Source organism: Lonchura striata, chromosome 5, assembly GCF_050655825.1.
Source record: "Lonchura striata isolate lonStrDom1 chromosome 5, ASM5065582v1, whole genome shotgun sequence".
NCBI lineage: Eukaryota > Metazoa > Chordata > Aves > Passeriformes > Estrildidae > Lonchura > Lonchura striata.
Genome location: NC_140707.1, coordinates 37359223 through 37373777, shown reverse-complemented (window position 1 = coordinate 37373777; position 14555 = coordinate 37359223). Strand labels below are relative to the sequence as shown.

Here is a 14555-nt window from a genome sequence, read left to right as displayed (position 1 = left end):
GAGAGCTTCTGCAACAGCCAGGCCTTTCTCATACAAGGAAGAGGCACAAGGAATTTCAGCACTGCAAGATGAGCTGGAGTGAGTACATCACCTAACCCTGTGCTTCCTTTTCCTCTTCAGCTGGCAAATGGGGTGGGAAATGCCCACAGTGGCTGGCAGCCTGTCCTCATCTGGGTATGCCTTCCTAAGGATGTCCTCTTCCCATAGCTTGTGTTTCCTCACCAGGGCTCTCACACTGGAGACATCTGCATCAGATGTGAGCTGTGGTCTCATAATGCAACGTTCTAGTATCTTCTGTAACTAGAAAACGACAAAAAAAATATGAATTTCATTATACCAAATCCTGAGTCATTGCCGTGTTGAGAAAAGCAGTGTCCTGATGTGTGCTGAAACACGCTGGCTATACATCTTTTGGCTGGAAAGGCAATGCACTCAGAAAGGTGCTGTGGCTAGTTTTACACTGAGGAGGTAAAAGAGATTCTGCTTAATAATGGGGAAGGCTTGGAGGAACTGCCAGAATCAGGGCTGAACCTGTCGCCTGCATTGGGTTTCCCTTGATCTTGCCTGGAACTCTCAAGTTCTCATGGGAAATGGCATTTTTCTCTCTATAGTCAGGAAATGCACTCTGGTAACCAACAGATTTATGCATCAACTAGTTTTTTGTAATGTACTTTATCCCTTGGAGCTAACTGCAATGAACACTGGAAATTTAAAGCTGATGTTAGCATATGATGCCACATATGTTAGACAAGGATAGTAAACCCAAAGGCATAGCTCTCCAGCATTTGCTGATTTTATTGAAACAAGAAGATACCATTAACCTACTACAGCTGAAAAGATTTAGAGGCCAGTTATTTCTGGATAAGTTGCTTTAGAAGTCCCAATGTCTTTTAGTGTTTGATGGGATATTGCAGTGATGCTGGCAAGAACTATAATACTTGAGGCAGGGAGTGCCTTACAAAGAAAGAATAATTTAAGAAATAGACATATAAGCTCTACAATAAAGAGGTGCATATGTACAGGTCTTCTATGAGTCAAATCAGAAGAGAGATTATGTTCTGTGAAAGAATAAACAGACCAAATAACCCTGCAACCATGAGGTACTATGAGTATTTGCCCAGGACATTAGGTACTTCTTAGAGAGTTTCTGAAATCTTTTCTGAATACACATTTTTTTCTGAGTCTGAATAAAGTTAGCATATATGTAGCATATCGATACTCCCTATTTGTCATGGGAAGGAGCATACAGAGACCTTTTAAAAACAAGTTAATATTTCTAGTAGATAGAAACACTTCTTTTTCTGCTGATTTTTACCTTATGGTTCAAATTTTCTCAAGCCATTTCAGTTTTTCTATCCTAATGCCTTCATGGTTTAGTGGTAGACTCAGCAGTGTTAGATTAACAGTTGGTCTCAATGGTCTTAGAGGTCTTTTCCAACCTAAAAGATTCTCTTAATCTATATTTGAATTACAGATAAATGTATTTATGTATACCTTTCTCATTATGACATATATATATTTATCTTATTCAAATAAAGACCATATGGGTCACCATATGGAAGCTGTTGTGTGGATTAGGCACAGTTTCACTGAACTACCCTATTAAAGCCTGATTTTTGTGAGTGATATTCAGCTTTGCACTCATGGAGATTCTTATGATCTCTTGATTTCTGACTTGGACTTGAACATTTTTGCTTTTATTCAGATGGGCCACGATGTAATAATACTTTGAATGTCTGAAGCATCACACTGATGTACATCAGTTGCATTTACTTATATCCATGAATAGAACATGGCTGTTTCTAGTAAAGATAGTAATCAGGAATAAACCAGAAGGGATTTCAGTGAAGCTCCCTTTCTCCTGTGTTCAGAAAGGTGGTCTGAAAAATCTGAGACAAACATGTGCTGAAGCATCTAACATCAAAAGCCCATGGTATAGGGATGAGACATAATGAAGAGTTCTGTAGGCTGCAGAGAACCTGTAAAGGATGGGAAAGTCTGAAGAGAGCAATCATGAAGAATGATTGACAAAAGTGGAAAGAAAACACAAAATCTATCTGATCTTTTATTTGTCCTAAGCAGTCACTTTAATGAATCTTTTAATAATTAAATCTGATCCAAGGCATGTCTTTGAGCATTAATATTGAATTCCTAACTTAGTTGCAGTTGTAGTTTTAGGATGTGTTTATTGTGGTCTTAGACACCATCAGACTAGTCAGGGGGAAAAAAATCATTGCAGAAAAAAACCTGAAATGAAAATAGTTTCAAGGCGCAGCAATTTTGGGTGAACTGCATCCCACCACTGCTCATCAGCAGAGAGACCCCAAAATTGCCATAAGTGTAGTATCTTGGGATGGTCCATCATGTTCCTCTGTTCCTTGAGCTGCACTGAATGTATCATTTGGCCACTGGGGTTCTGCCCCACAAGTCAGGAGTGCATTTCTTCAGAGTTGTCACAGCCCTCTCCTGTCGGTCTTTCCCTCTGACATTTCCTATTTGTCCCAAACTTGTCCCAGATGCTTATAAAGCTGCTGCTGAACTTCTGCAGATTGCAGCCTGAGGTTTCACAGAAAACCCAGTTTGATATTGCTCCCTTAATGCAGTAAGAGACCATAAACTACCACTGCACAGCCTGTGCTTTATGGACAGCATTCCCAAGTCAGGCTGTCTGCTTTACCACCACGGGGGGGCTTTGGTGATCCTTAACCTGAATATGGCTGCAAGTTTGTATTGGTATTAGCCTCGTTGAATTTTGCATTCTCTGCCACTTTGGTAATCACAAAACCTCTTCTTTGTTATTTGACTGGATACCAGAGAGGATTTTTCATTTATATGCTAATAGAGCTTTTGCCCAAGGGTGTTTTGCAACAGGGTGAATCACGTGCTAACAACAAAACCAGGTTCCTCAATGTCAGGTTCCCTCAGCATCAGTAACTTCAGAAATAAATTACTAAAGAAGACATGCTGATTACCCAGGGTGAGATCCATCTCAGCTACTTTCAGACATTCAGAGTTAGGTGTCAAGTGTCATCTGGACGTTTAGGCTTCTCCAGAAGAATCCAGGGTAGAGGTGTTTAGTCACTACTTGCAGTTGCCACTCTTTTTTTCATACACTTAATACAAAGAAAACACAACCAGCTTCTACTATGAATTTAACTTTCAGATGACTTAATGGTCAAGCGTATCCTAAGTACACACCTTGTGAAAAGGATGAGTTTGTCTCAAAAGGAACAGCGCTTCATAGTAAAAAGCAGATTTGAACTTTGAACTAATTTAGGAAATTTAATACCAGTGCCAGCTTTGAGTCAAAGGTACTTTTGGCTACCTCTGGCTTGAGCTTAAAGAACAGATACTTCATATAGGGAAGGCTTAATTCAGGAAAGAAAAGTTAGTTGTCAGACAACAAGCAGCTCAGTCAGCTTCCTAAGAGATGCTGTAGGCTTCTTCCCCACCTCATTTCCTTTTGTCTTAAAAGCAAAGGTGCCATATGAGAAGGTAAATGAAAACAGGATCCCATGCAAAAATATCACACCCATTAGCTTCCATACATTTCAGAAACATTACCTCTATCTGACAGCCTTTGTGTGGCACAATTACAAAGAAGTTGTAACAAATGTTCCCATTCCTCGGTTGAGGTATTGAAACTCTTCTAGGCACTTCAGCCAGGGACACAGGTAGATTGGAGATTGTAGCAGAAGAAAGAGAACATGTGTGTGCTTTTGTGCATAGTTACTTTTGTCTAAAATGTTTCTTGTCACCATTCTCACAGAAAAAATATTCCAAATTTTTTACAGAAATGCAGGTACTCACATTAATTATAGTATCAGCCAAGGATTGGGAGAGACTTGTGGCTCTCCTTTACCTACTGGGTAGGTTTTCTAATTCTGGCTTCAGTTAAGCAGTTCCAGAAAGTTTCAATACACTGAAGGTGAGAAAGGAAGTTGAAAGCAAACTTAGCACTTGCATTTCATGATAAAATAAGTGTGCTTATTTCAAGAAGCAGGAACAAAAAAAAGATAATGTAGATATAAAATTAAACCTAATAAGTTGAACTTTTGGAAGGATGGAATACTCCATGTAAGATGATCAGATTGTCTCAACTTGTTCTTCTTGTAAGAACAACTTTTCATATTGTTTCCTGTGTTCACATGAGAAAAGTATGTAATGAGACTTCTAGAAGTCATTGGGTTTGTTTCTATTTTCTGTTAGTCAAGGTCCTAATACAAACTCATATCCACAGTCAGAGTGGCAGTGATTTCACACGTATGCCCATCTCTAAGAGGAAGCAGGATGCTTTGTCATCCTATTAATCTCAAATTCTTTCATAAGCATTACGTTTAATCATTCAGGAGGACTTTCAGTGCAAATGTATGTGTGCCTAATAATGCTTGCATAATGTCTTAGAAAATGTAATGACTGAGCTTCCTAGAGGTGTGCTGAACACATGCAGATCCTCATTAGATTAAAAGAATTCCAACAAAAAAATTGTTGGATCAGTCCATTAAATTCCAATAATCTGCTAATAGCATCCAGCCGGGTGACAATTTCAATACAATTGCTAAGAATCTGGAGCTTTTTTGTAGCAGAAATTGATAATGTAGTTTGTAGAAACATTTAATGATTTTTCAAGGTGAAATGTTCGAATCTCATTTAAATTTGTTAAGTTGCATGCTGTATTAAATGTGAAGCCCAGAAATAAGAAAGACATTTCAAATGGAAAAATTATACAATGTGGTTTAGGATGCAGAGAAATGTTGTTCATCATAACTTCTTTTATTTCTTTTGAGATAGAACACTACAAGAAAAATGAGCATGTACACAGAAATCATGATGCAACAGCACTTTTCAGGGAAAAATATTCCTTCAAAAGAATTCTTATTATCTTCCTATGTAAATGTCTTCATTCTAACAATCATCTCCATAGCTGTTTTTAAATTTATTTTTTATTATGGATATAATAATGTATTGAATTCAGGTGTTTGCATGGAGAAAATATGTTGATGTGTTTATTAGGCTATTGCTGTCCTCACTTTTAGAATATCACTGTAAGGCTGTCTCGCATGGATGATCTCTATCATATCATCAGCCAGGTTACAGCAGCTACTGCATTTCCTTGAGCCCCAGGTGGGAATGATTTTGGTCCCTCAGCACACTCAGCCACAAGACCTGCAGATGGGAAGGTTCACACCTTACAGCAGCTGCTCTCTGACAAATAATGTGGGTGGGAAATTTCCCTGTTTCAGAAAGCTGGAGGCGTGGAGCTCTGACTCAGTGCAATAAAACACCCGTTCAGCAACTTCTGAGACTCCGTCAAGATTGTAAATTTGTTTCAGGAGGCACTGGCACCTGTGGAGCCCAGTACTAAGGTGCCACTCACAGCAGCTGCTTTTAATGTAGCAGCGATCTCAATGGCATCAACCTCTGCCTTATCCCAGGTAAGTGGAAAACAGAACAACCCTGGCAGGAATCTTGGATTTTTGATTCAGATTTGTCCCTGAACTACAACAGGTCTAGTCCCCTGTTATCTATAGGACATAAATTTCCAGGAAAAAAGATTATTCTTTCTTGGGTACTTGCAGTTACCAGGACCTGGAGTCAGAATCATTCCATATAGCACAAAACTGGTATGTTCATTTTATTTGCCACAATGAGGAGGTGCAAATTGCCTGTTCCATATTGGAATGTTACAGTGGGGATTTGAATTAATTAAAAATCTGATCTTTATTCTCTTCTTCATCCCCTGTTCTTCTTCCCTCAGCAGCATTCAAGCAGAAAATCAAGCCACTTGGAAAATGAAGAAAGAAAATGGATGATGCACTATGTAGCCCCAAGTGATGATGCTAAGGTATCATATTTCTACAAACTAAAAATATGGGGGACTAAACCAATACTTTTTTGAGGAGGGTAGGGTATTCCCCCCCCCATCCCCCAATTTGGTTAGTAAAAATTCACATGGTTATGTAGAAATAGGAATATTTAATGAAAGAAAATTTTCTTTAATGCAGTATCTGCATAGCATTAATAACATAGAATGTGTTATTTCCATGGTTTTATTCCTTACAGAAATCTCTTGGTGAAAATGCACTTGATTTGCTGTTAAAATGAGACTGACTTTGGCTTTCTTCTAATGCTATCTATTGACTTCATGGAGCTTTGGCCCAGAATGAATGGAGAATGCTGTCAGAGTCAGAAAGTCAGAGCATAGTTGTTGGTTAACCTTTGGGGTTTGGTCATTATTGCAAATTTTCAGAACAAATGCCCACTTTGATCCCTGTGCACTTACTCACAATGAAAGAACAGCTCTGGGCATGTTTGCAGGGCCTCTGGCAGAGATAGAGTAGCATCAAACACATAGCAGCTTGATCAGTGATGATTTTTGCTGCTGGCATTGTGCCAAGCTGCCTCAAAGTAAAACATGGGGGCTCCAAATGAAAAGAAAACTTACTTTTGATGACATTTTAAATGATGTGTGATTCAAACATCTATAGGTTATATATGTTTGATTGGTTTTTTTTCGTGTAACCAAACTACCAAATGAACAGAAAACTACAAACATTGTTTTGCCTGTGTATGTCATAACCATATCAAACTGATTGATCAAACTGATCTCTTGTTAACAGCATGCTGGCAGCTCCTACAGATGAGTATGAGTGTACAAAAGGTACAAACTACCAGTAGGGAGTGAAACTTGCTGTAAAGGACAAAGCAGCATAACCAAAACTGACATGGCATTTAGGTGTTCCTAATTTGTTCTGTGTGTGTGTATGTGTGCTGAAGCTCAGCAACAGAATGTACTAAAGCAGGAAAAGCAGCTGTTGGGGGAAATGATGACCCAATCACCTTAGCAGTTTTGTAATGATTTAATGTATTCATACTGAAGTTCTGTTTTGGTTTAGAATATCCATAGCTAAAAGCAACCAACTCCTCTTTACCAGTAACATAGTTACATTTACATAAAGACTGTAAGAATCCAGCATGCACTTTAGAAAATACATGAAGTAATACAAAAAAGTGATCCTGTGACCATAATCTCCAGTGTATAGGGGGATATGGGACCCTTCCCAAAGCTTCAATTCATTATTCATGCCATAATTTCTTCCTGCCAAATGAACTTCTGAAAGTTCTGTTTACTGTGTACAGGCATTTAACAACAAAGGCATTCTCAGACATTCTTTATTTACCTCCTGATTTTTAATGTCTTCTCTGTAATTAATCTTAGCAAAAAACTGGCACTAAAGGCACAGACTTGTCTAAACTGGCCAGTTTCTGCCTCCTACAGGTATTGAGTTTCCTGGGTAGCTTTTGGTAATTGCCTCAATTTTTGTAAGTCATAGCTTGCCATCCTCAGCAGGAGGATAATCATTAGTAGAGAGTTATTAGAAAGGATTACATTCTTGTAGCAGACCTTGACTTCTAAGAGATGTAAACAAGTATAAACTTTCCTTAATACAAAAGCTCAAATATTTGCCTAAGCACTTGTTTCAATTTGAGAGGACTTTACATAGCTGTGTGATAAACCAAATAATTACTGGATTTGGTTAGGAAAACATGCCTGGGGCTGTGCATGGAATTTAGCTATTCCCTATCTGTAGTGCAAAGTCAAATATACTCCACTGCTAAATTTTCAGGAAAATGAAACAACAATTCACAATTGTGTGGAGCTGGCTCAGCCTGTGTTCTGGTAATGCTGAGATCTTACCTCCCCTGTTTAGAACATAGCCACATAAAATATCATGTGCCTTACATATGACTTTGACAACGAAGATTGATTTATTTTTCAGTTCTATTCTCTGTAGTCTGCTGAAGATAATGTATTTTTTGGCACTTAGCCCATTTGTTGTTTTGGATATGCTGCTCACAGCAAAAAGTGTTAGCATTTTAACCAGTCAGCTCACTGAAGACATTCTGGTATGATTCCTGGTCATAAGCTTGAGCTCATGGGCAAACCTGATGGTTATATCAGGCACTGGCTTCTATTTAACATGCCTTTCAATTACCCAGTGTTTTATAAAGATATCAATCTTGCCATTTTTTGGGACAACTTCATAGCCTGGAAATTACTGCATTTTTTGGGCAATTTCCCTTGATAACCTTCATGTCTTTCATTCTTATAGAGATGGAAATTATTTGAGAGGTTAAGCTAAATTGTATCATGATGGATTCCCTGTGGTCCAATGCTTTGCACACTTCATCTGATGTACTGTCTTGTCTTACTAATTTCTTATACTTTGACCTTTTTATCAGTCTTTGACTTTTGTCACAGTAGCAGCATGTTTGTATGTTCTTACTCTTATTTCACTCAAGAGTTACTCCCTGTTATTTTAATTGAAGTCTCATAAAATAGATAACATATCCTAATTATTTCATAATCTTCAACCAGCTCTGCTCTATTTCACTTCAGATTGTCTTTTCCAAATTTTGGTCATTAGCTTTCATAATAGCTTCTTTCTTTGGCCACCCCTTCTTGTTGATGATGTTTCAGGTTGTGACTTTACTAAGAATTACTGATCTATTAGTCTTCTGCCATTATCTGAACTCCTTGAGCTCTTTCTGAATATCAGTGGCCACCTACCTACTGGTCACTGAAGTTGCCACCTATTCCTTGACCTACTATATCCTGTGCCTTCAGTATTATTTGTCTTTTTGCAAATATACAAGTGGCATCATAATAAGTTTAGCCATTTTATAACTTACACAGATCCATGCTACTAGAACTGCACTGCCCTGCTCCTAAATCTGCCTCATTTTAATGCTATAATATTTTATTTCACTAATGCTTTGCTCAGAAGTCCTTAAAACATTCTTTATTATTTCATAGCCTGACTAACTCAAGGTGACTTTTTAAAATGCATATTATATATAGATATACTATTTATACCTCCCCTTTTGTTGGAGATACCCAATTCAGGATCTGCTGATAACATATTTGTATGCAGATTAAAGCTCTTCATGTAGCAGTAGCAGTCAGACCTCAGGATTTGACTGTTTGCATTTTCTTTCCCCTGCAAAGCCTCATCCTCAGACATTCACTGCAGTCATTTTATGTTACTCCTATCTAATAAGACCTGTTACTATTATAATGAGACATCAACTGCAGAACTGGCTACTCAATAAAATCTGAAATTCCTTCTTTTCTTCTGCTTCAGTTCCTAAACAGTGAGAGAGGGAGCCATCCCCAGTGCTGATTTACCCTTTGCATTCAGTCTCTTTAGTACAATCATGATTCTACTCTCTTTGCTTTCTATAAACTTGAGCTGTTTTGATAAATATTCCCCAACTGTTCCCACAGTAAGAAAAATCAATGCAACCACCTGTGCTGCAGCCATAGTAAGCATTGTCTGTTTTCTCCTTCTTTTTGCTGGTATCCTGCTTGCTCTAGCTGCTGCTAGGGGACATGATGAGAATGTTCTCTGAAGGTGTAAAATCCATCAGGCATACATGATTGTCACAACTTTTATAGACTCAGATGACCAGGCCTGGCACCTTCAACAAGGAATTGCAGATAGCCTTCTTTGAAATTAAGGACTGTAGTCAAAACTATTCCATGTCTATCAATCAGATAACCATCCTTGGAAAGGAAAACCTCTGTTCCCACAAAGCAGACTAGGAGAGTTTGTCCAAAGCCATGTGTTGCGTAGTCCTGAGACATTCCCTAAGGTGCTAACACTCAGTCATCCCTCTCTCATGAAAATGATTGCTTTAAAAACAAGCAAGAAAACATAAAAAGACGCCCCCCACACATCTTCTCTCCAATTATCCAAGCACTGCATTAAAAGAAGAAATTTTTTGCATAGGCCTTGATTCTACCTACAGCACAACACAGGCTGTTGGTCAATAGCAAGCCAAATTTGAAGCGTCTCTGATTTCCGGATTCACTGAATTTTTTTCTTCATATTGGCTGCTGATGGTCCTGTGTACAATTTAACATTACTAGCTAAATGAACTTTTTCAGCTTATTTATACCAACTTAAATTTCCTATTCATCCTCTCTTTCCACACTTTTTCTTCGTGCTTAGATAGCTACAGGATTTAGGAGTCAATGAAGTTTGTGAAGAAAGTGAATTTGCTGCCTATTATATTTTTGCTGTGATGCCAACTGGAAGAGACAACTTTAGCGGAACCTTGGTTCTTTTCATGTTTGGTTGTTTTACGGTCAATACATATATTAAAAACTTTAAGATACATCTCCTTTGTTATTTTTTTCAGCAGGAAGAAATGACACCTTACTCCTTGCTTACTGTAAGAATCATAAAGTTGAAAAATGCTCATCAGGCAGATTTTTGTAAGTACCAGATTGTTTTATTGATGTTACATCATTCTCAAATTACTGTATCAGCCCCTGCTTCTGCTAGATATTGCGCAAATGCAAAACACTAAAGTCATACTAGCTAAGAAAACACAGTTGAAGGCAATTTATGCCACAGAATATCTATTTGCAATCTCAGAGGTTTATTTGGTTATTGGGTTTTTTACCATATTATTTATTTAACAAGTTGGCTGTTTCAGGGGCTTGAAAATGCCTTAACACCAGTTTTAACACACAGATGTTTATATAACATGTTCATGAAAAATGCATAGATTATAGAGCTGAAATACTTACACACCAGTCTCTCTTCAGTCTTGGGTTATCCTGAGCATCATGACATCAGCTGACTCTTGCCCCCCAGTGAAAGATGTTGGACAGAAATATTTTGGGGACTGTGGTACATGGTACATTTCATCTGTCATGCAAAGTGTTTTGAAAATGTGTGACATTTGGACAGCCTTTGCCTGTGGTTCACATTCCCAGATTTTTCTCTGAGAATTTTGTCCTGCCATTCCTACATGTGTCTCATGAACTTGGCACACCACTAATATCACAGTTTTACATATCCTTTTACCATACTGTTCTTCCTTCACTTGTTTTGCATTTTCTTTCCTTTTTGGGAGATCATGATGAAGGTTGCTGAAGCCATAAAATCCTAGAGATAAAATTTCTCACCATCTCTTTGTATTTCACTCACTTCAGTGTTTCAAGAGCATGGATGTCACCCTTGTCAATTTTCCAATCAAGTGAAGAGAAGTGCTCTGTTCACATTGTCTGTAATATCAGGCTGCAGAAAATAGAAGAAATATTATGGTATAGAAGAAAAGGTCAAATTAATTTTTTATTCCTTTTGAGAGCTATGAAACACTGCATGTATGTGCAAGACTTCACCTTCATTCCTTTGAACTGTTGATTTAATTTCTCTTAATACCACCTTTGACCTAGAATGAAAATTGAACCAGATAAGAACCATGATTCAGCTGCTTATGCAAAGGAATTGCACAAAGTAAAATGATGCTGCATTCTCAGAAAACAGTGTTAAAGTTGTGACCTTGTCCTCCATCCTGAGGACAGGGAGATTTCTGAGAGGTGTCACTTAGGAATTTTGAAAATTCCTGTTATCACCAACATGTACACTGCTGTAGTAGAGCTCAAAACATGTGGGCTCAGTTCTTAGGTCTGTTCACGGACTTGTTGCATAAGAAGTTTAGATAAATTTACACATCAAAACATTCTGTGACTCTGTTGCCCTGTCTACAAAATATAGAGTATCTTCTCCAACACATTTTGTTTGTCTCTTATCTATTTAGGCAACATGCTCATTTTGGATCTCCTACTATTGTAGAGAGATTTTAATTTAAGATGTTAGGTAACTAGAGACAGTGGGAAGTATTTTAAGATTCTTTTGCTAATTGTCAGTAAATTAGGCTTGGGGACCAGTTGGTGAAGAAAATTGTCATTTCTTTCTGTCAGTAATTCCCCAGCTACTCTGCGAGACTGTTTGAGCCAGTTTCTTAAGGGTGTTGTAGAATGAAGCACTGTAGACCAGGATGCTGTTGAACAAGGAAGATAAACAAACATCAGATAGGCTGTTACTTAGACAACAAAGAGCTATCTCTACTTTCAAAGAAATTGAAATCTCACAGGAAAAATAACATGATACTCTGGAATTTTAAAACTTAAGTACAATTCAAAAAATATATATTGTAGCTTTCAAGTGCTTGATTTTGCACTGCTATTGATGTTCTTTCAGCTTAGGGTTTTTATTTTAACATTTGAATGTGTGTGAAGTATCAGAAAACTAAAATAACTACACATGCTATTGTGTGTGAATAATAAAATTATATTTACCTAGCCTTTTCTCAGCAATATGATCTTTCCCCTGGAAAAGTCATCAGAAGCATCTGGTACAGATGCTATCTGACTGTGAGATATCTGTAGAAGACTGACAATTTTTGTAATAACATTTTTCAAATTTCCCTAGATTTTCAGTTTCCCTGTATCAAGCCGCCTTTTCAATCAAGAGCAACCACTTCTGACTTGTTTTTTCTACCTGCATGCTATCTTCCCATCTTTTTCAGCATGTGCTGTGCTCCATTCCATGATTTTTCTCTGTTTGTTGCAAGTGCAGTCACATCAGGTCGTTTGGTCATAGAGTTTCTACATTTTAATTTGGCTTACTTGCCAGATCCTGACTTCTGTATATTTCCACTGATAGTCCTCACTGACACATGCACCCAACTTAATCTTGGCTGTTTTCTTAAAATACACACCTCAAGATCCATGGGATGTGTGTTTCAAAAGCCTGGGATGAAATCCAACTTTATCCTGAAATCTGATGTTACACCTTTGCCTGTAGACAACACATGCTGATGGAGTTTGGCACAGAAAAAATTAAACTGAAACGAAGACAGTTCACTCCTCCTGAATGGGTCAATTGGCCCCTTTCATATCCCTGCTGTCCCCTCACCTTTTTTGCAGTGTCCTCTATACTTGAGTGATGTTCCTTTCCAACATCTGCTTCATGCTACATATAATTGGTTTCTGTCTTATCTTAGCATGCAAATGCTCTTGACAGACCTGGGCTAATTATTTTGCACTGTACTCCTAACTAACCTTTATGCCAATTACTAATCATGGGTCAGACTCAAACATTTCTGGCACTCCCTGATCTCACTGTGGGCAAGGGAGAGAAAGGCACCCAGATAAGATCACTTGCACTCATCCTGCTGCCCTGCAGGAACTGTGTCATCACCGGCTCCAGTGCTCTATGCAGCTTGGCTGTGAAGGTTGTGGGGGGACTAGAAAGGAATAAATTCCATTAAAGTTTGAGTCTCTTGCAGTCTGGTGCCTATTTTGCAGTGGTATTCCCCTCCTCAGTCCAAGAGTGCGTGCAGACTTTGGTAAAAGAATGACTTTTTAGGTCATTGGTGTGTTCATTTGCTCCTTCTCAGCTGAAAGTCAGTGCTGGTGCTTTTACAAAAACTCATGTTTCTTAACTTTGTTAATGGTGTCACTTCTTCTACAGAACTCCCCATGTCTGGGAGGAATATCTGGTCAGGATGAGATGGCAGGGAAATGGTGTATTAGCTTCTTTTCTTGCTAATGACACCCCTTCCAGTATTTCTCAAAAGAATGGAAAAGGAGTTGGGTGATGGGAGAGGAGGACCATGGTGGCACAGACTCTCCGATGCCTTCTGGCAGCTCTCCTTAAACAAGTGAGTTATTAGGTGGCCATACAGAGCTGCACCAAGCTCCCAGCCTGGCCCATTTTCACCATCATTAGTGCTTACTCATTTTATGGCAGCCCCTAAACCCCGTGGCTGAAGTTGGCATCCTCTGCCTGCTCCACAGACAAACAGAGGATGAGTGAGGGATCTGCCTCATGTGGCATGCCTGAAGTTCAGGCACCAAGGGAGGGGACTTGTGCTGAGGCAACAGAAGTGGAAGCAAACCTCTTCCAGATTCTTAGCAGGTGAACAGACTTGCAGTTACATCATTTCTGCCCCCCTACTTAGTGCCATGTGAAAGAGCAAAACTCCACTGGATCTCACCTAATCCTGAAGATCTGAGTAAAGAGGTCTCTGTGACAGTACTGCTCTCTGAAACTGTGGCAGCCTCCATGGGTACCAGCTGATTCCACACTCCAGGAGATGACCTTTCCTGCTGGAGTGCACATTCTGGCTCATTAACACAGATGAGGTGAAGAGTGGTGGTGTCAGGTCTGGCTTGACACATTTAACCTCACTGGTGCTGAGTGTTTGCGACGCTTTTCCTGGACTGCAGAGGTGAATTTGAGCTCTGTGCCCCAATAAGAAGTTACCTGGAGTGAGCTTCAGGTTGACAGGTGCTTTTTTTCTGGGACACAGTAACTTTTCTGAGAGAAGTCTTGCCAGATCAAGGGGCTGTTGGAAATGAGGTAGGAAAGTTATTCTTGGGTCAAAATGTGACTGCACTCTGGTATATTTTCTACTGTAGAAAACTGACATATGTGGAAACCTTCTCAGCTTGTGGAAACAAACCTGTTAGTCTTAGCTGGAATATCAGAACAATCAGTCCTCTTCCTCAACTTTCCTTCTGTTTTCAGATCTTCTTTTGGGTTTTCATCCTTGAATGAAGAGACCTTGCATATTTATAAAAGAGGAGCTCAGAGACTTTGTCCTCTAAGAAATTATGTCCTTATGAAATTATTTTGTGGAAGCTTTTATATTATCACTTCAGAAGAAATGAGTCAGTTCTGCAACAGTAC

The 14555-nt window shown here is 38.8% G+C and overlaps 1 protein-coding gene across 3 annotated transcripts in view; it reads left to right on the top strand.

Annotated features, from left to right (window-relative positions):
* The first annotated feature begins 4538 nt into the window (after positions 1 to 4538).
* LOC110472153 (cytosolic phospholipase A2 epsilon) overlaps positions 4539 to 14555 on the top strand; it is a 32806-nt gene continuing 22789 nt past the window's right edge. The window contains exons 1-3 of one of the 3 annotated variants that reach the window (XM_085580313.1): positions 4539 to 5435; positions 5759 to 5845; positions 10207 to 10282. In XM_085580313.1, coding sequence (XP_085436439.1) covers positions 5409 to 5435; positions 5759 to 5845; positions 10207 to 10282 — 190 coding nt within the window. In that variant the 5' untranslated portion in view covers positions 4539 to 5408. The other 2 variants (XM_085580314.1, XM_085580312.1) reach the window with 2 other exon arrangements.